The sequence below is a fragment of the Pleurodeles waltl genome, chromosome 7, assembly GCF_031143425.1.
Source record: "Pleurodeles waltl isolate 20211129_DDA chromosome 7, aPleWal1.hap1.20221129, whole genome shotgun sequence".
Classification (NCBI taxonomy): domain Eukaryota; kingdom Metazoa; phylum Chordata; class Amphibia; order Caudata; family Salamandridae; genus Pleurodeles; species Pleurodeles waltl.
Window position 1 is genome coordinate 1,051,682,890 of NC_090446.1, and position 21,464 is coordinate 1,051,704,353.

Here is a 21,464-nt window from a genome sequence, read left to right on the forward strand (position 1 = left end):
TCAGTAGCGTTAAATAGTGCTATCATAATCACATTTAACATGAGCACCAAGTTTGCAGCTCTATGATTCTCCTGCCTAACGTGGAGTTTCCAAGAAAAATCTTTCTTTGTATAACGAATGTCACACACCACATTAATTAGCTCAAATAGGCCTATTATGATTGTCAGAACCACGAAATATTTTATTTGTATATTTAGTTCAACTGTAGCACGACCATCAGAAGACCAGGTTACTTACTTTCATTCACTCTTTCTGATGCATTTGTCAGCTGGATTCCTTACTAAAGTCCTGGTGTCAACAAGGGCAATGATGCTGCACGTTCCCATTTATGTTTCTGTTTCATGCAAATCTAAACATTTGATGGGAATGCCATAGTTGAGGAGGCCGTAACAGATGAACAGGCTGTACCCCTCAGAGTTTGTAATGCTTGTGATGGAACTGCTTCAGATGAAAATCACAACATTAAAGTGCATGTTAGGTAAGGAAAAGTTACTTACTTGTTATTCTAGTTTTTCAACATTGAGATCCCCTCCGAGTTCATAAAAGATAGAATATTTCCCCACTTGTGCTACATCCCAGAACACGAAATTTAAATAAATCTTCATGTTCCCCAACCCAATTAAATGACAAGCAATATGATCAAAAAAGCAAAATGGAGTGTTTTAATGCAAATCGGCAAAATGTTAAATCAGCACTACATTTGACTGAGAAACAACACTTAAAATAGTCTAAACTGACTAAAATAAAACAGTAAATGGAATTCCAATATAGAAATATGGATAGTAAAATACAAACCAACCTCTTTAAAAACATTGCAACACTACTCTATCCCATCATGGTCCTCAAGGGAACAGGTTTTTTTCAGCTCTTCGAGGAACATACTGAACACAAGCCTGCTTTTTTCAAAGCTATTCGTGGTTACTATAACAAACTTTTTAGGGAGGTATGGCTTTATTCCACGTCTAAAGATCTAATGTTCATTTTCATAGCTTTTTCCAAAGAAATTAGTGTATTTTTATTTTGACGTTCCTTGCAGGTGTTTCAACCCCCCTCTCTCCCCGCTGTTTTTGACCACTAACCCACCTCTTTTTTGATAAATGCCTAGCATGAGGTGAAAATCACACCTCTGCCTCTGTCTTCCTGAGTATCCCTGCATCAACGACTGAGGACTTTGTCAACATATGTCAGATAGAAGGCTGACAAAGTGAAGGGGTTCATTCACCTCAGGGCTAAGTAGTTCATATTACATTGGGGAAAGAAGGGAAGGCAATGGTACACAACACAGAAAGGAAACAAAGCCCTCGGGGGAGGGATTGAGTGCATTTATAAAACACCTGTCCATGTGATTCTATGAACAGCTCAAGAACAAGGGTGCTTCTCCTAAGCTGCCATAGCCGTGCCCATAAAAGGTGTTAAAATGTGAAAAAGGGGTGGAGGAGCTCCAAAGGTGTGGTGTCAATACCCTTCATCAGAAATGTTAACTTATCCGTTGTGGTAGAAAACTGCAAATCTAAAACAGTAGGTGCCATCCTCACTGAAGCTTTGAAAGAAATGTGTTCCTCTTTAGGAGAGTTTGGTATTCACATTCAGAGGTGCTAGCAGATGTACGGATAGTACTTGCCTCTAGACTCCAAAATAAAACGAGAAAAACAACTGAAGCATTGATTTACTAAAGGCCTCTATTGCAGCAAAAACAAAAAAAAAGAGTAAAAGGGTTGCCTGAGCGGATTTTGGTTGCAGCCTCTCGAGAAGACAGGAGTGGGACTCCACTGATGTTAGAAAAGTTACACGAACCTGTGATTGAAGTAGTAGTAACCGTCTTCTCCCTCTTGCACATTTTAGGATACATTTAAATTAACAAAACTGTCTTTTTCAAGTACGACTAGAATTGGATAGTCTGTAATGTAGCATTAAATGTCTACAAATAAAGTCTGCATAATCAAGACTTACAACTACTTTTCATGGTTATAAGCAACTCCAAACCATCTGTCTATACAAAGGTGTAGAAAAAACATTAAGATGTTAACAAAAAAACAAAAAAAAAAAACACTATTTCAGCTTTTAAAAAAAACAACGTTATATAACGTGCAGTGATATAAAACTCATTTGGTAACCAGAAAAATGATAACAGATAACACAAGTTCTAGTTTTTGTAAATTTAACCACAAACACCACACAGGTACCGTTAGCTCTTACAAATGTTTTATACAATCGTTCAAAAGACATTATGATTGTATTGAAAAAACTCTTCAAAAAAAGGTGGAATGTCCATAAGGTAAAACTACATATGAAACAATCATTGGAAAAGCCAATCAAGGCGGCCTAGGCAAGCTTAGTTTTATTATTTGTTGTCTGCAAACGCATACCAAATAACACCACAAAAATATTTTTTAAAACATATACACACGCAAAGGAGTGGCCCAGCAGCTCAGCCCTGGCATTCCTCACAAAGGAAGAAAGTCGAAGTATGGAGTGAGAAGACCCACTGTCCCAAAATGTATGCTGCACGCTTTCGCGAGTGGAAGGACATTTAAAATAAAACAGGTTATAGGATGATGCATCTCATATGCAGCATTAACATCACACCTTCACTCTCCACTTATACAACATTCCTATACCCTTTCATTATTTTTTAGGCCTGAACGAATATAAAGCAAAACTTATTTTCACCTGTGGACTTCCTGCAGGGTCCTGTCTTCAATTACAAGGACCTGTAAATTAGGCAGGTAAAGAGGGATAACCAGGACACTGTCTAAAAAGTCCAAAATAAAGTGCTGTGTATTTTCAAGCAATTTCTAGGATGGATTTTATATGTATTTAGCAAATAAATGATTGAATGTTGGTAAATGCTGAATAAGTGAGAAGGTTAAACCACTCAGCGCTTTTTTTAGCATAGCTAATATGTGATCAATAAAACAATGCTTTTTAACCAATAAGGAAATTGGAACAAAATGGTTACTTGCCTGTGGGAGTAGTTTTGCAGCCTGAAGAATTTTCTGAATTCACATTCTGTGCATTAGTCCACAAGTGGTTGGGTCTGGAACTTTCCTTTGGTATAGTACCCGTTTTTTTTTTTTTTTTTAAACCTTTTCTAGATTTTTTTTTTTTGGGTGGTCGTTGATAACCCCCACCAGTTGGTGCTTCGTACAGCATCTTTTAACTTCAGATTCCCTTTCTGGAAGTTCCACGCGTGGTCAACCTTTCTCAGATTTTTTTTTTTTTTTTGGTGGTGTTTATACTTAATGTCCTGGGGACTTCTCCTGGCTGTACTCCTTAATTGCCTCATGTTTACTTGCATCATCCCGTTTCTTGGGGAGGGGGATGGGTTGCATGCGAATCTAGAAAATTCTTAAATCTGGTATGTAACCATTTCGTTTGCAGTGTGAATCTTTACAGGATTTGCATGATGTGCATTAACTATGTAGCGGTTACTTCATTGTGGTGAGATGAGGTTGAGCTTGTAAACAGATGTTTTAGTACTCTGTCCCAGTTTTGCCTCACTGTTTCCCTGTAAGTCAATGCAGTAGTGTTTTGTGAACATGTGTACTGACGACCATGTGGCTGACATACATATGTTGTTCACTGGAATGTTCTATTGTTGCTCCTCCCTACCTTGTTGAATGTGCTCTTGGGTTTGTCTCTAGCAGTATGGCAGCTTTCTTGTGACACATTTAAACTGCATAAGTTATACAGGTTGTGATGGTGTTCTTGATAACTAGTTCTCCTTTGTTAATGTCTGCGACTCATATGAAGAGTTGTTTCTCTTTCCTGGTTGATTTTGTTTTCTCCGTGTAGTACATGCGGGTGTCCAGCGTGTTTAAGGCTCTTTTTGCTTAAGTCTTTGGGTCTTGGAAAAAAACTCGGTATCTGAATAGCTTGGTTTATAGAGAAGTGGGATATGACCTTCAGGAGGGAGCATAGGTCGGTCCTCATGACCACTATGTCCTTATGTATTTGCATATACAGTTCCTGTACGCTGTGTGCTTGTAGCTCGCTTACTCCGCGGAGTGACAATATGGCAATTAGGAGCACGGTTTTCAGACTGATTAATTTCAAGGAGGCCTTGTGGAGTGGTTCAAATAGTTCTTTCATTAATTGTGTGAGTACCATGCTAAGGTTCCATGTGGGAGTAAGGCACACTTCTTGGTGGCGCTATTCTTTTTACACCCTACAGAAAACGTTTGTAACTGGGGTGGTGAAGAAGCTTCCCCATATACATCCTCTTGGGTAGGCTACTATCGTTGTTAGATTTACTTTTAATGACGCATATTTTAGCCTTTTCTCTGAAAGGTGTGCAAGATATCTGATTATTGTAGTTTTACATGTCCCCTCCTGAAACAGACGAGATCTGTAGCATCATTGTGTGTATTTTCCCCATTTGGCTGTGTAAAACTTTCTAGTTCTTCTTGCTTTCCAGAAAACTGGCAGTTCCTGATGATCAAATTCTGTGTCTTCAGAAGCCATACAGTTATGCTCAGCGTGTTTGGTCCTTGGTGAAGAACCTTCCTTCCTTGCATGGAAAGTAGGTCTTGTGGTACTGGCAGGTTCTGTTTGTTGTGTGCCATTTCTATCAGATCGGAGTACCAAGCTTGTTTTGCCCACTGGGAAGGTGAGAATGTGTCATCCATGACTGACTGCAATTGTTGATCACCATTGAGAATAGTGAGATCGCCAGAAAAGCGTAAGCAAATTACCATGACCAATCCATCGACAGCGCATTCCCTAGGAAGTTGGCGTATGGGTGTCTGGATGTGAAGTATTGTCATTTTGTATAGTTCAGCTTTGTGAACAGGTCCATTACTTTTGAAAACCTTCTCTATCACCGTCTAATTCAGCTCCCACTCGTGCAAGGTGGATGCTTGCCTGCTTAGATTGTCTTCTTTCACGATGTCTAATCCTGGTAGATGTATAACTGTTATGGTCATCTGTCTCTTGACGGCCCATCCCCATATCTCCTGTATTAGTCTTAAGAGGGGAAAGGCTTTTGTTTCCCCTTGCTTGTTGAGGTAGAATATTGTTGTCGTATAGACCCTGTGAATTGGTATTGGCTTGATCCACAATTGTTTCTGAAAGGGTTTTAAGGCTAGGAACTGTGTCTTTAACACCAGTAGATGTGTGTTGTACTGATTCATGTGGCTTCCATACCACTCTGATGTTGAGTTTCTCCAGATCAGCTCCCCATCTCATATGTGAGGAGTCAGTGATAATGGTCACTGTTGGAACTGGCATCATAAAGGATCTTCCTACTGTTAAATTGGCTTTGTTCCACCATCTCATTTCTTCTTGCACTCTCTGCGTGACAACCAGTAGATCTTACAGCTCCCCATCACCTGTGACCCTTTGCTTTGGACCCACTCCTGGATTGGTCTCATGTGTAGCCTTGCATGTGGTATTAGTGGTGTGCATAAAGTCATCATTCCAAATAATCTCTCCACAGTCCTCACTGTCAGAGATTGACCCTCATGGTAGCTGAGAGCTTCTTGTGTTATGACCAGGACTCTTTTGTCACATGGAAATGGCCTTGCTTATACTGTGTTTATTTAGCTTCCAAATAGTCTCCTGTTCTGGAGTGGGTGAAGGCTTCTCCATTTTTATTGCGAGTCCTAATCTATGGAATCCACTTGACTAATCTTACATTCCTCCACTCCTAGAGGAAGCCTCCTATTCTCTCCCCCCGCCCCCGAACCCCCTCCATCAGGTGTTGAGTGTGGGTGGAAGTCCAGTTTTAGTGAGGCACTTGTTTTCTGCTGTCAACCCCTCTTGACAATTGTCCTTTGCCTCTTTCTCGACTGCTAAAGCACTGTTTTCTGTGGCACCTAAATTTGCCACTGTTGTACGGTGTTTATGTCTGGCCCATGTGCTGGAAGGTTTGATGTTATGCAATTGTTTGAAACCCTCCTCTTCCTGTTGGTCTTCTAATGAGGGTGGCCCTCTTCTCTCTTTGCCCCTAAACTGCAGCCCCCCCTCACGAACCGACTTGACTGTCATTAACTTTTTTGATTTTTTGCAGTGTCATCTGCTACATTACCAAACAGGTGTTTTCTGTGAAAAGGGGTGTTGATGTTGGTCTGCACCTCGCTTTTGAACCCTGAGATTTGTAACCAAGCATGTTGCCTCAGGGTCGTTCCTGTCACCAGTTGTCTCTCTGCTGTGTCTATGCCGCCAAGGGTTGATTTTAGGTAAATGTGGGCTATGTTAGTTCCTTCTTCTAAAAGGGTGCATGCCCTCTTCTGGCATTGTTCTGACAGGTGTTTCATTAATTTTGTCATCTCTTCCCAGTTTTGATAGGCAAACCTGTTAAGCAGGGCACCGGCGTTTGCTTTGAGCCACTGTTTTGCTGCTCCTCTTTCGAATTTGCTTCCCACTATTTCTTTTACTTTCTCTATCCGGAGGTGGATCGGAGGTGGTTGGTATATTTGTCATTTTCCTTGAAGTGGCTACAACAATGGAGTGTGCCACCACATTGCCTAGGATGTATATAGGTCTTTGGAGGAAATTTGGGTTTTTTTCTCAACCCTTGGTGTCAATGAACTGCACGTTGCTGGCTCCTTAAAAGCCTCTCTCCCATAGTCCAAGATACTCGGGAGCATTAGAAGGAATTGACTTATTTTGTGAGGGTAGTAGTGTCACTAGTAGGGAACATGTTTGTGACTTCTTGTCCAGTTGGACACAATAGCACTTCACCACTTTCTTAACCAGGTGGTTGTACATGGTAATATTATCGAGGGTCGCTGGCCTCAACGGAAAGTGTCCACAGCTTCCTTGAGGTCTTACCACTGCTCTTTGACGACTTCCCCTCAAAATCCTGGTACAGGCCCTGTTCTTCTAGGTCCTCCGCATAGGAGGAAGCTCTTGCGTCAAAGGAGATTCCAACTCTCCCGAGCCTTTCTCCTCCTGCTTGTTTTCCCTCTAAGGTTTCAACAGTATTCAAAATCCCTGGAGGAAACCACTGAATTCTTTTTTTCAAATTTTGTGACCATTTCACCTGCAAGCTGTCTCTTGCGCTAATTTTTAAGGGGCATTCTTCGGTGTTAAGGGTGGGCATTGCTCTCTTTCAGCATCGAAGTTTTGGCTGATGTTGACTGAGCTGCAGTCTTCTTGTCTCTTTTGACCTAGATCATCTTTCGAAGTCCGTCTTCACCAAATCAAATCAGGATTTATAGAGCACAACTACTTATCGTAAGGGTCTCAAGGCGCTGAGGGGGTTTGTCCTCTGAGCGTCAGTTGAAGAGCCAGGTTTTAAGGTTCTTCCTGAATTGAGGTAGCAATGGTGACTGCCTGGGGTGCAGGGGCAGGGTGTTCCAGCTCTTTGCCGTGAGGCAGGCAAAGGATCGTCCACCAGACAAGATCTTCAATACGTGGGGTGCGATGGCTAGTGCTTGTTGAGTGGAGCGGAGAGGTCTGGTGGGGGAGTAGGTGGTGATGCTGTGGTTGAGGTAAGTAGGTCCTAGGTCATGGAGGGCCTTGTATGCGTGGATGAGGAGTTTGAAATTAATTATTTTCTCGATTTGGAAGCCAGGGGAGGTCTCTTAGGTGATTGGAGTTGTGTTTGGGGTGGGGGATGTCCAGGATGACTCTAGCAGAGGCGTTTTGGATGTGCTGTAGTTTCTTCAGGTTCTTCTGGGTGGTACCGGCATAGAGCACGTTGCCACAGTTGAGTCTGCTGATAACCACGGCATGGTTTATGGCTCTGCGACAGTCCTTTGGGATCCATTGGTAGATCTTCCGTCCGGGTGTGTGAAAACAGGAGAATGCGACTGAGTTGATTTGGCAGGTCATGGTGAGCGCAAAGTCCAGGATGAAGCGGAGGTTGCGTGTGTGGTTTGTTGGGGTGTGGGAGCGGTGCAGATGGCGGCTAGCCACCAGGAGTCATCCCAGGCTGAGGTGGAGGGTCCCAGGATGACGATCTCAGTCTTGTCAGAGTTGAGCTTGAGGCAGCTGTCCTTCATCCAGACAGCGACGGCTTCCAATCCGTTGAGCGCAAAGTCCAGGATGAAGCTGAGCTTGCGTGCGTGGTTTGTTGGAGTGTGGAAGCGGCACGGATGGCGGCTTGCCACCAGGAGTCATCCCAGGCTAAGGTGGAGGGTCCTAGGATGACGATCTCAGTCTTGTCAGAGTTGAGCTCGAGGCAGCTGTCCTTCATCCAGACAGCGACGGTTTCCAACCTGTTGTGGAAATTCTTCTTGGCAGTTGTGGGATTTTTGGTTAGCGAGATGATTAGCTGGGTATTGTCGACATAGCAGACAATGTTCAGCCCATGGCTCCCGATGTGGATGTGTGTGGGGCCATGTAGATGTTGAGGAGTGTGGGGCTCAGGGAAAAGCCCTGTGGAACTCCGCAGCTGATCTCCATAGGTTCTGACAGGTAAGGCAGGAGAAGGACTGTGTTCTGCCAGACAGGAAGAAGCATATCTATTGTAGGGCCTTTCCGCGGATGCTTGCTGTGTGGAGTCTGGATTAGAGGGTGAGGTTTGAGACCGTATCGAAGGCGGCCTATAGGTCCAGTAGGATGAAGGTTGCTGTATGGCTGCGGTCGAGGAGAGAGTGGATGTAATCTATGGCGGTGGGGAGGTTGGACTCAGTGTTGTGGTTGCACCTGAAACCTGACTGGGAGATGTCCAGGATGTTGCTGTCCTTGATGTGCTTACAGAGCAGATCGTTGATGGCCTTTTTTGATGACCTTGGCTGGGAAAGGCAGCAGAGAGGAGAGAAGGCTCTTCCATCTGTGGAATTCTTTGAATGAGATCAGAGGAGTTCTTTCTACCTCAACCTGCCATCGGTCTGCAAGCTTTTCGATGCCAAGGCAGTCTTATGTGGTCTGGAGTATGAAACTTTCAGCTTGACCGCTCCCATCTTTCTCGGGGTTACCTGTGTGCTCTTCTCCTTCGGTCTCTTTTTCTTTTTCATCATCAATGATCGCTTTTTCGGCGTCAGAGCCCTCTCCTTGTTAGCGTTATCCTCTTCTTCACTATGTAGTCCATGAAACCTAAGTGAAGTTGTAGCCTTCTGCCCCTGTCTGGCATTGAGTGCCTGCCTTTGTTTCTCTCAAGTCCTCAGTGCTTTTGGTCCGAACTCTGAGCACGCCTCACAGAAGTTGATCTTACAGTCTATTTATGGGCCGAGATTCCACGCCTGGTTGTTGGGTGGAATTATAGTGCCACTCTGGGCACAAAATGAAAGGTGCGTTCTCCATTTCACGCAGAGAAGGGAGATCTGTCTGCGCATTCTCAACATTTCTCTCAATGCAAGTTCCACTTACTTCGTGTTTATCCCTTGTATTGCAGGGGAATCTCTGGGTAAACCTCCCTTTCTTAATTTTTGCATTGTTCTCAGTTTTCTTTGACAAAATCCTGTTTCCTTCTTCCCATCAGTGACTGAAGACCTTCACAATGCTTCGAGACCCAAAGGTGGGAAAAAAAAAAAGAATCTGAAGATGGTGACCACACTTGGGGACTTCCAGGGACGACGTTTATCAGAAGAGGCTGGAATAAGCCCCAAATGGTGGGACTGTCAACACTCAACAAGTAGCAAGTAAAAAAGAAAAGCAAAGGAAAAAAGGACTACTATACAAAAGGAGAGTTCTAGACCGAACCATTACATAGCGGAACAATGCACAGCATGTAAATCTGGAGAAAAAAAATGTTATGCTGCAAGTCTAATACAATCCAAGAAACATGCAAGAAGATGTTGTTATAAAAGGAATTTGGGATTCACTCCACCAATGTCTGCACCACTAGTTCAAGAAGCCACTATCTGAAGCAACAATATTACCAGTGGGGTATCTGACCTCCGACGGGTCAAAATAAGTTTTAAAAGTAAATGTCTCATGGAAGCCTTCAATTGGTTTAGGACACAGGTTTATTAAAACCAATCCAAGCAGCTGTGTTTAACAAGTTGGAAACTTCAGTTTTGCTACCAAAGGTTTTTATATATAGTACCTACCAGTCTCTGGTTGTGCCCCTGCTCTTTTCGGATAATTTCAACAAGTAAGTCATGCTTCTTCTGTGCCACTTCTACCTACAACATTAGAGAAACATTAACAGCATGCTATGCCAACTAATGTAAATGTGGCATATTTATATTTTTCAAATCAATACATACAATTCAAGAGGCAAAACCAACAAGAGGACTTCTAAAAAGTAGTCAAATGCCTAGTTAAAGTTGTGGAATTAATGTCATTTAACTACCAAGCATTTTACATTTTAGCTCCCACAGAACCTTTTCCTCTCCACTACTGCAAAAAAGGGTGAACCGATTGTGTGTGTAATCATTTAAACACCATTGGTGATGTATGAAAGGTGTACATTAGTGTCAGTCTCAGAATAAAAAATTGATTTAAAAGAAGAAAAACACTAAATCAAGTAGAAGACATGCATAGTCACTAGTATGCCATTGGATAGGAAGAAAGATACAGGGTCAAGATTATCACAGACAAAGCATATCACAATGTCACATGGGCAGCCGGTTGACCTGAGGGGTGGCAAACTGACTATGGTTGAGAAAACTGGCACACTTTTAAAGAAACTGGGGTACACGAGTGAAATGTAGTCCATTTGCACTCTTTTATGCAGTTTTATATTTCTCTAATGAAATTATGGTAAATGGTCAGCTTGGCGCATTTCTGTAAGAAAGTACTTTATTGTTTTCCATACTTGTATGTAGACAGTGTAATATTCCTAGGTTCCGGTGGCCAACTACTCTGGGTCAATATGGGTAAATGACTACGCTAAGAGTTCAATCCTTTATGCCTACAGAGATGTACTGCTTTCTGACACTGGCATTGTAGAAGTAATAGAACACTGTCATTGTAGGAAAGCACCCTTTGTGAAATGGTCAGCCCCCACTTTTTGCCCAGTTTCTGATGTGGCTTTAACATTTAGTGCACTGGGTCCCTGCTAACCAGATCCCCATTGCCAGCTCTCCTTCCCCACAACTATAAACCTAGCTACTATTGTAAGGAAATGGTAGACCTGATACCTAGGGCCTGGGGTACTAAGGAAGGTCTCAGATGTCTGTAGCACCTAATGTGCTACCTTCAGCGACCCCCTCACCTAACCCACACAGTGCTGCCATTGCAGACTTCATGTGTTGGTGCTATGCTAAACTGAAAACACGACCTGTCACACACCGTGTGTGCCAGGTCCCCTATCACTGCATGTGTCAGTCACTGAAATATGGGTGCATCCAGGCACATGTGTGGGCACATATGCATGATCAGATATGCCCCTGCTGTGTCTATCGATTCTGAGACATAGTAAGTGCACAGGGAAGCCATTTAAATGCATGTGCTGGACACTGGTCATTACGAGTTCCCCAGCTACATGATGGCTTCTCTGAATCCTGGTATATTTGGTATCAAACATCTAAGAATAATAAACCTCACTGACCGCAGTGATGAAATTGTTAATAAATGCACTCAGAGGGCACCTTAGAGATGCCCCCTGAAAACCTACCCAGCTACTGGTGTATTCACTGACTGGTACAAACCAGTGCAGCTATCCTAGACCGAGTTCTGGCCCTCTGAGGGGAGGGCCAATGCACTTGGAGGCCCAGAACCAAGGCCTAACCAAGGCCTGCTCTGGACAGAGGTGATAACACCGCGTCCAGAGCAGTATGGGCATCCCAGGGCAGGGAGCTTCAATGGCCGTGCCACTTTTGAAATGCAACCCAGGTCTCTCTGGATGGCAGAGATGATCAACACCCTGTCCTGATCCCACTTTGGCAGCAGCACAGGCAGAACAATCAGGCAGATTAGGAGGTGTGCCCTCTTCATGCCAGTCCCACCCCTAAGGTGGCCAAGATGAAGTGGATACTACATTTTATATTGCTCCATCTTGTTTGGAAAGAAGTAGGTCATTAGGGTTATGTTTACTTTCCAGCGAAAGTGGTCATGAGAAGGGTGTAGTCACCCCTAAAGGTGGTCAGCTCAATGGCTACCGCCTGGCACTCCCTGTAATGCCACTAAATTGAGTATTTAGGTGGCACCCCTGAACCCTAAAACTCAGATCCTGATCTACGAGGAAGAAGGACAAAGGAGAGTCAACTCCGCACAAGAAGAGGAAGAAGATGCAGCTGAAGCCCTTCCGGCCTGCCTTCTAACCACATTGGGCTCTGCACAAAAAGACTCATCCTGCAAATCCAGCCTCAAGAAACCCAGGAAGCCTGCTTGCCTTCTAAAAAAGACAGACACTCCTATGAAAAGCAGGCCTGCTCAGCAACAAAGTATCCAACAGGGACTCTGCAAACTGGAAACCCAACACCTGAAGTGACCTCTGCACCAGACAACCTCGACCTGGTGAGAAGCCCACCAATGGTGCCCGCAGGGCTCCCCTGCTGTCCTGAGCCAGAGTCCACCAGAGTGTCACCCCTCCTAGACTCATCAAAGTCACCTGAAGACCCTGCATGCAGGCATCCTCTCCCCCAGCCTGGTGGTGAGAGAAAAACCCGACACCTACAGCAACCACCATACCCATGACCACAGCTGAAGTGGGTCACCAGTGCTAACGCCATCCCCTAACTCCTGAGAGTTCCCCCACAACACTTTCACAACACTTGCAGCCTCAACTCACATGACCCCCCTGACCGTGAGTGCTCCTGGATGAGAAAACCAGGCACCTGCGTCCGTCGCCCCTGGGCACAGGAGAAAAGGACCAAAGGTGCATCTACATCCTCAAGCACCCTAACCTGTTGTCAGGCCCTGACTAGCTCCCTAGCCAGGGCCTGCAGCCTATCTTCATAAGGACCAAACTCCCATAGGAAACCATTGGGTACCTGACACCTTACTGCACCTTTGAACCCAGCCACCCCATTGCTGCCTAGTGTGACCTGTTGGTGTGGTGCTGATCAGTGCACAGTAATTACCTTAACTCCCTGAAATTTGCTGCGTAAGTCCTTGTGGATCCTGTCTTTGCTGAACATTGTTTTTACACCACAGGTTAACATTGAGGGAACTCTGAAAATTGCACAGTATTTATGCCTGAAAGTCTACTTACCAGATTTTGAAGTTATTGCATTTGATACATATATAAAAGGAATTGTTATTTTTCTAAAATGGTCTTAGATTTATTCATTGAGTGTGTGCGCACTACATCAGATCTAGCTTCCACCAGTCATTAATTACTTTTTTTACTTTTTGTCAATTAGTTATAAGACCAAGGACACTATTCTGCTTGAAACACCAAAACACAAAACAAACAGCCATGAAAAACGTTCTCAGGCATAGACCTCTGCTGCGAAAAAAAAAAAAAAAGAAAAAAAAAAAAAAAAAAAAGGACTATGACAGACCTTCTCTTGTTCAAAAAAGCTTTAGAAATCTACTTGTTTTGCCTAAGCCTCAATAAAACACCAATGACTGTTGTCAGGGCCAGAAGAATAAATTAAGTTATCGGAAATAGAGAATAAACACTTGAACAACAGTATTTGCCACGCTACTTTAAAAAAAAAAAAAAGAAAGAAAAAAAAAAAAAGATTTTATAAACAGGTTACTTACCTTCAGTAACAATCTTTTTGGTGTATACTCTAACTGCAGATTACTCCCCTCGATTCCCCAGGTGTCAGACTGAATCCGGAAACTTTTAGAGCAGTCACCTATGTGCGACAGGTGGCACTGTGCGGCTTTGTGCCATTGTTTTACCCAAGTGATAAGCAGAGGCGCATATAAGAGCCATAGATCAGCGCTGATGTCAGTTGCTTTCTTGGCTGTCCACACTCTCAGACAGGAGAGTCCATAGACAGGTTGGTATGCCCAGTATGCAGATCACTAGACTGGGGCCTTTTTAGAAGGAAAAGAGTCCAGTTCACCAAACAGGCACGGAGGAGGGTTGGTGAGAAATCTGTGGTTAGGTAGAGTATCAACCAAAAAGATAGTTGCTGGAGGTAAGGAACCCAGGGTCCGATTTAGAGTACAGCGAATCTGTTACTCTGTCACAAACGTGACAGATATCCTGTCAACCATATTACGATTCCCATAGGATATAATAGGATCGTAATACAGTGAATTGGGTATCAATGAAGTTTGTGAATGAGTAACCCCATCTGCCAAACCCTAAATCAGGCCCTCAATTTTCCTGATGGATACTTCTAACTGCTGATTCCTCACGCTGTGAATAGATACTATAGTAGTACCTCCCAAGGTGTTGTTCTGAAAACTGTCTCATAAACGCCCATCTCCACAGACCTTACTATCGAGGCAGTAGTGCTTTGTAACAAAGCAAAGATGGCCATATAGGAGCTTGACATATATCCAGGATGCAGTGGTAGCAGCTTACACCCTGGTGAGATAGGCCTGCAAGGCTTCTGGAAGCTGCTTTTTCACCAGTGCATGAGAACAATCTGTAAGAAAATGGTCCGTATTTGCAGTAACTTGCCTTTCTTTGCTCTGGAAAAGCCTACAAAGAGCTGATCATACACTCAATGTTCCCTGGTAAGATCAATACAGAAACTCAAAGAAATCTTAGGGTCAAAATGATGAAGTCTCTCTGCCTCTTCAGATGGTAGAGGCAGAGCAAAGAATGCCAGAAGGGTGATAGCCTGGCCAACATTACATTTTAGTAGAAATGTAGCTTAAGTCCACAAAACCAACTTATCAGGAAGGAAGGTGGAATTAAGATGCACCAACACAGAGAGTATGACATATCTAGTTGATGTTATGGTGATGAGAAACACTCTAAGATCAGAAATCTCCTAAGACACCTGTGCAACAGCGCAAAAGGGGTGCACATCAAGAATGTGAGGACAATGCTAAAATCAAACTAAAGCATCATAAAGGCCTTTGCTGGGAACAGTTGCAAACCCTTCAAAAGGCTGATCATAGTGAGTGATTTGCATAATGTAGGCTGGTCTGGCAGGTGCAAGAAAGCCAAAAACCAGACCCAAAGCAAGTCCTTTCAGTGCCAGGGACAGAACAAACAGATAAAACTTCAGACAACTTTGCCTGTAATGAGTCAATTTATCAGTTGCCGTATCAGTCCACGAATCGGTCAGAAAGGCTGGCATACATTGATTTTGAGGAGGGACGCCTCATCTGCAAGACATCAACAACCTTGGGGTTCAGGCTGAAGGAGGTCACCAGTCACTACTCAATCTCCAAGAATGTTGATCAAAGTGTGCCGGGCCAGGTGCAAAACTCTGTCCTGCTGCTGGCAACAGAAGATCCTCCCAAAGCAGCATTTCGATTTTAAGACAGATGCTCATGGCCAGAAGTTCCGGACCAGATACCACTCTCCTGGCCCATTACGGTGCCACTACAATGATTTGGGCCTGGTCGTTCTTGATGCTCTTCAGAACACTGGGTAGGACAGGCAATGGCGGGGAAGGCATACAGGAGTCCCCTCAACCCTTCTTGGCAGAAGGCATCTCAGAGCGACAGCTGATTTGGAAACTCCAGCGCTCAGAATTGCTGACATTGTGCGCTCTAAGCGCCAACTAAAAGATCAAGCTAGGGTTGTCCCTATTGCTGGAAGACTGCCTGCACCACCTCTGGATGCAACTGCCATTCATGATCTGCTACACATCAGCATTTGTCCGCCCTGACATTTAAAGATCCCACCTGGTGGTTCACCATCTGAAAAATCTCTGGTTGCACTCCCACATGGCAGGTAGCATTGTCCGACTACCTGAACCAACCTTCCTCTAATAGAGTGTAGGAAGGTTGTCAATGTTAGGCAAATAGCCTCAACTGACTGTTGTGGAGTTGAGTCTCCCTGAAGACCCAAATTCTCTGATCTCCATCTCTCCCAAGTGGCCTTCACAACACAGCAATGATGCATGTGTGGTCAGCTTTGGGTGGGGTAAGCACATGGGACACTGGCCCAATTGCGGTCCTGCAGCTACCACTAGAGATCTTTTGTGGTCTCTTCCAAAATATAGATACAACAGATCTCCCTGATGTTGGGCCCATTGGGATTTGAGGTGCCAATGCGGAGGGAGTAGCAAGTTTCACTAGCAGGATACAGGAGGCCAATAATCCCACCAACCTCAGAGTCATCCACAAAGAGGTACAAGACAGAGGATGAAAAATCAGGGTCTCAGCCTGAATATTCTAGACTCTCCGCTACGGGAGATGGCAAGAAAAAGTACCCTATCCAGAATAGTGCTAATGAATGAGCGCATTTGTGGAGAAGATCAGTGCAATTTTGGCACAGTGACAAAGAACCCCCCAAAGATGTTAGGAGGCTGCAGTCATCTGGAGGCGGTTGAGGACTGCCTGGAGCAAGACTACCTTCATCAATCAATCAATCAATCAATCAAATACATTTCTTAAGCGCACTACTCACCCGGTAGGGTCTCAAGGCGCATGCTTGAAAAGCCATGTTTTGAGGTGCTTTCTGAAGGTCAGGAGGTCCTGGGTTTGCGTAGGTTGGTGGGGAGGGAGTTCCAGGTTTTGGCGGTGAGGTGGGAGAAGGATCTGCCGCCAGAGGTGGTGCGTTGGGTGCGGGGGACTGTAGCGAGTGTGAGGTCGGCAGAGCCGAGCTGTCGAGTTGGCATGTGAAAGTTGACTCGTTCATTGAGGTAGGCCAGTCCAGTGTCATGGAGGGCTTTGTGAGTGTGGACAAGGATTTTGAAAAGGATCCTTTTGTGGATGGGCAGCCAGTGTAGGGATCTGAGGTGGGTGGATATTTGTTCGTGGCGAGGGATGTTGAGGATGAGACGTGCAGCTGCATTCTGGATTCGCTGGAGTTTTCTTTGAAGCTTGGCTGTAGTCCCTGCGTAGAGGGCATTGCTGCAGTCCAGTCTGCTGCTTATCAGGGCGTGGGTGACTCTTCTTCTGGTTTCTAAAGTAATCCATTTGAAAGTCTTGCGTAGCATGCAGAGGGTGTTGAAGCAGGAGGATGATATGGCATTGATTTGCTGGGTCATGGAGAGACGAGTCCAGTATGATGCCAAGGTTGCGTGCGCTGGGGGTGGGTGTTGGGGGTGGTCTGAGGGTGGTGGGCCACCAAGAGTCGTTACATGCTGCCTTGTTGGGGCCGAAGATGATGATCTCTGTTTTGTCTGAGTTAAATTTGAGGTGGTTTGCTGTCACAGTTGGTGATGTTGAGGAGTCCAGCGTGCATGTTATTCTTGGCGGTAACTGGGTTCCTAGTGAAGGAGATGATAAGCTGGGTGTCGTCGGCGTATGAAATGATGGTGATGCTGTGGGTGCGGAGGATGTTGACGAGAGGAGACATATAGATGTTGAAGAGGGTGGGGCTGAGGGAGGATCCTTAGGGGACCCCACAGATCTTGGTCGCTGTAGACCAGAAAGGAGGGAGGCAAACTCTTTGGGTTCTTTCTGAGAGGAAGGAGGTGAGCCAGTCCAGGGCTTTGTGGCGAATTCCGGCGTCTAAAAGGCGTGCGCGGAGGGTTTGGTGGCATACAGTGTCAAAAGCTGCAGAGAGGTCTAGGAGGATGAGGGCGACGGTCTCGCCCTTGACCAATCTGGTCCTGATGTCATCTGTGCAGGCGATGAGGGCGGTCCCGGTGCTGTGGTTTTTGCGGAATCCAGACTGGGAGACGTCGAGTATGTTGTTGTCTTCTAGGAATCAAGATAGTTGCACGTTTACTATCTTCTCCACGACCTTTGCGGGAAAGGGGAGAAGAGAAATGGGTCGGTAGTTTGTGAAGTCTTCAGGGCCTTTTTTGGGTTTTTTGAGAAGAGCGTTGACTTCGGTATGTTTCCAAATATCTGGGAAGGTTGCGGTGGCGAAGGAACTGTTGATGACAGCCCGGAGCTGGGGAGCAATGATTTGGCTGGCCTTGCTGAAGATGTGGTGGGGGCAAGAGTCTGTTGGGGAGCCTGAGTGGATGTAGCTCATGTTTTTGCCGATTTCATCAGCCAGTTGTCATGGTAAAAGAAGACTGGTACCGTTGAAGGTGTGCGGTGACCACCACCATCACTTTTGTGAACACTCAAGGGGCACTGTTGAGGCCAAAAGGCAACACAGCAAATTGAAAATGCTTTTGGCCCACCTTCAACTGCAGGTAGTGCCTGTAGTTCTACAGTAGGGAGACCTGTATATAAAAACACAAAAAGGTTGATTGGAGGAAGGGTTACAATTTGCCTAACCACAGGCAACTAATAGGGGAAGCATCCCAACTCATAATTCTTTTGCTCACCATGCCAAATCAGTTTGTACCCAGCCATATGCAAATCAGCCTTGACCCTGCTACTCATGGAACAGTACAGCCTGAACTACCAAGCCAAGTCCTCCCTAAATCGGACACAAGCATCCCAGGACAAGTTTGTTCATAATTATGGGCTCCTCAACTGTCTACAGCTTATCTCCAGTGACACAGTGAGCATGGGACAAAAGGTGTGTGCTTCATGTACTGCTCTAAGTGGTATGGGTATGCCCAGATGCGGGTCCTATGCTCACTGTCACTGGATGCAAGCTGTAACTGGCTGACAAGCTCATAATTAGGGCGAAACCAGACATGGGTTGCTTGTGTTCTGGTTCGGGGAAGGCCTGGCTTGGCAGTTTGGGTGGACTGGTCCCTTGAAGAGCAGGGTCAACACTGATTTGCATACAGCTGGGTCCAAACTGAGGTGGCATGGTGAGCAAAAGAACGATGGGTTGGAGCTATTATCAGTGGCTAGACTAATTAAAAGCAGCCTCTCATTTTGTTTTGTGTTATAAATAAATAAGCATCCTGCAGATCTAATGCCACCATCCTGTCTCCAGGGTCGAGGGAAGACAGGACCTAGCCTAGTGCAAGCATCTTCAATTTGTCCTTCTGCTGGAAGGTGTTGAGAAGGCAAAGATCTAAAATCTGATGAAATCTTTTGTCTTTCAGTGTGAGAAACACACAGTTCATACTTCAGAGGCTGGAACCCTCTCTATGGCCCCTATGGTCAAATGAGCCAGCACTTTTTACCATAAGACAGACAGATGGTCCTCAGTCAGATGCTCTGAAGGCGGAGGAGGGTGCAGCAGGGTAAAAAGAAATGGGAGGTCACAGGCCTGATAGACAATTTGGAGGACCCACTTGTCTGTCATGATGGCCTGCCATCTTTGGAGGAAATATTGACCGGGTGGAAGTGTGTCGGCAATGATACACTGAAGCAGTTATGTGGTTATGGCTGCTGAAAAGGCAGGGGACTGAGCTGTGCATTGTCCCTGCTGGTTTTATTGCCTCTGAGAACCCCAGTCTCTGGGCGTGCTGGGCTGAAGGAATATGGTACTGACAAACTAGGAGACTTCTACTGTAGCCAGAGAGGGTGAAACTGCTGATGGAATTGAGATGTATGTGAACATCAGGCCCAAAGAAAGTGTTTTGGCGCAGCTCTCCTTGATACGCTGCAAGGCAGAGTCTGTTTTGCAAGTGCCATCAAGTGGAATATCCATTAAGAATACCAAGACATCCCCAAAGAAGCTCGTAGCCCTCACCAAGGCATTATGTCACAGAGGCACACTGGTACCTATAGTACGTCCCAAATAATCAGTTGTGGCCATTCCTGATACAATTACAAATTTAGCCGCAAAACAGATGAGGAGAAATATTCCTTACCAAATGTGTCTATTCTTTTTGACTCCCTATCAGACAAAGTATTAGGGAAGGAATTAAGATTGACCTTGGTGGTAGACAGCTGTGCCACCAGACTTTCTGTCATCAGATACTATGTTAGGTAGGCAGGGTGACCAGGCAGTGCTTAATTTGTGCTTGTTGTTTCCGGTGCTGAGCACCGGCACTTATTTGTGAGAGCCAGGGCTTATTCTTATGCCTCAAGCATTTGGTGCGAGCAAAAGACACATATGGGTAAGACAGAAGAAGGAAAAACGAAAAAGCATCATACAGGGAGAAAGTAGAAAGTTGCAGGATGAGCTGAAGGGGCAGGGATGGCCGTAAATGGATTGAAGAGGCCTGAAATTGCTTCAGGATTACGCTGCCTCAGTATTCAGTGCTGGCAGATTTAATTACAGCAGCCTTGTGTTTAAGAGAAGGGCTTTGAGCAGCAGCATCTCTTTATTTACAAATTAAGCACTGTGACCAGGTGCTTGGAGGTGGCGACAAGCAAACTATTAACTAGTGGCTCTGAACAGCCCAAAAGATGGTTAGTAAATGCCTTGATGAATGGCAACAGTGGAACCCAGGTTGCACGAGTACTGTCAGTGAGTCAGTTTTTACCTCCATGGTTAGCAACGTTAAATGCAACATTTCAGCTGCCCTTTGCATCACCAAAAGACATCTGTAGGAAAATGGCTCCGTTACAGCCCACTTTTTGCCTGATATTGATGCTGACTTGAGTAAGAAGTGCGCTGGGACCTTGATAACCAGGCCCCAGCCCCTTTGTTCTTTCACTAAAAATGTACCAATGTTCCCACAATTGGTACACCCCTGGCACACAGATACGTCCCTTGTAAAATGTACCAGTGGTACCAAGGGCCCTCTGACCAAGGAAGGTCCCTAAGGGCTGCAGCATGTGTTGTGCCACCCTAAGGAACCCCTCACCTAATACATGCACACTGCCATTGCAGATTGTGTATGTTAGTGGGATGAAAAAGGCAAAGTCGACATGGCACCCCCCTCAGGATGCCATGCACACAAAATACTGCCTGTGGCATAGGTAAGTCACCCCTTTAGCAGGCCTTAAAGCCTAAGGCAGGGTGCACTATACCACAGGTGAGGGCATAGCTGCATCAGCAATATGCCCCTACAGTGTCTAGGTCTATTCTTAGACATTGTAAGTACAGTGTGGCCATGCTAAGTATATGGTCTGGGAGTTTATCAAAACGAACTCCTTAATTCCATAATGGCTACACTGTACACTGGGAAGTTTGCTATCAAACATCTCAGAATAAGAAACCCACACTGATGCCAGTGCTGGATTTATTTAAAAAAAGGCACACAGAGGGCATCTTAGAGATGCCCCCTATATTTTACCCAATCCTTCAGAGCAGGACTGACTGGTCTGTGCCAGCCTGCCACTGAGACGAGTTTCTGAGCCCCTGGGTGCCTTTGTGCTCTCTGGGGCCAGAAACAAAGCTGGCACTGGGTGGAAGTGCTTCACACCTCCCCCCCCCTGCAGGAACTGTAACACCTAGCAGTGTGCCTCAAAGAATAAGGCTTCGTGTTACAATGCCCCAGGGCACTCCAGCTAGTGGAGATGCCTGCCCCCACCAGACACAGCCCCCACTTTTGGCAGCACGTACGGAGGAGATAATGAGAAAAACAAGGAGTCACCACCCTCCAGCAAGGACAGCCCCTAAGGTGTCCTGAGCTGAGGTGACCCCTGCCTTAGGAAATCCTCCATCTTGTTTTGGAGGATTCTCCCCAATAGGATTAGGGATGTGGCCCCCTCCCCACAGGGAGGAGGCACAAAGAGGGCGTAGCTACCCTCAAGGACAGTAGCCATTGGCTACTGCCCCCCAGACCTAAACACACCCCTAAATTGAGTATTTAGGGGCGACCCTGAAGCCAGGAAACCAGATTCCTGCAACCTGAAACAAGAAGGACTGCTGACCTGAAAGCCCCGCAGAGACAACA

General features: G+C 45.3%; 1 protein-coding gene across 1 annotated transcript in view; it reads right to left on the minus strand.

Annotated features, from left to right (window-relative positions):
• The window catches only part of CEP95 (centrosomal protein 95), a 410,650-nt gene that overhangs the window by 40,219 nt on the left and 348,967 nt on the right, over positions 1 to 21,464 (minus strand). Inside the window, exon 18 of the mRNA XM_069199921.1 lies at positions 9,942 to 10,016. Within this exon, the coding sequence (XP_069056022.1) occupies positions 9,942 to 10,016 (75 nt within the window). The remainder of the gene's footprint in view (positions 1 to 9,941; positions 10,017 to 21,464) is intronic.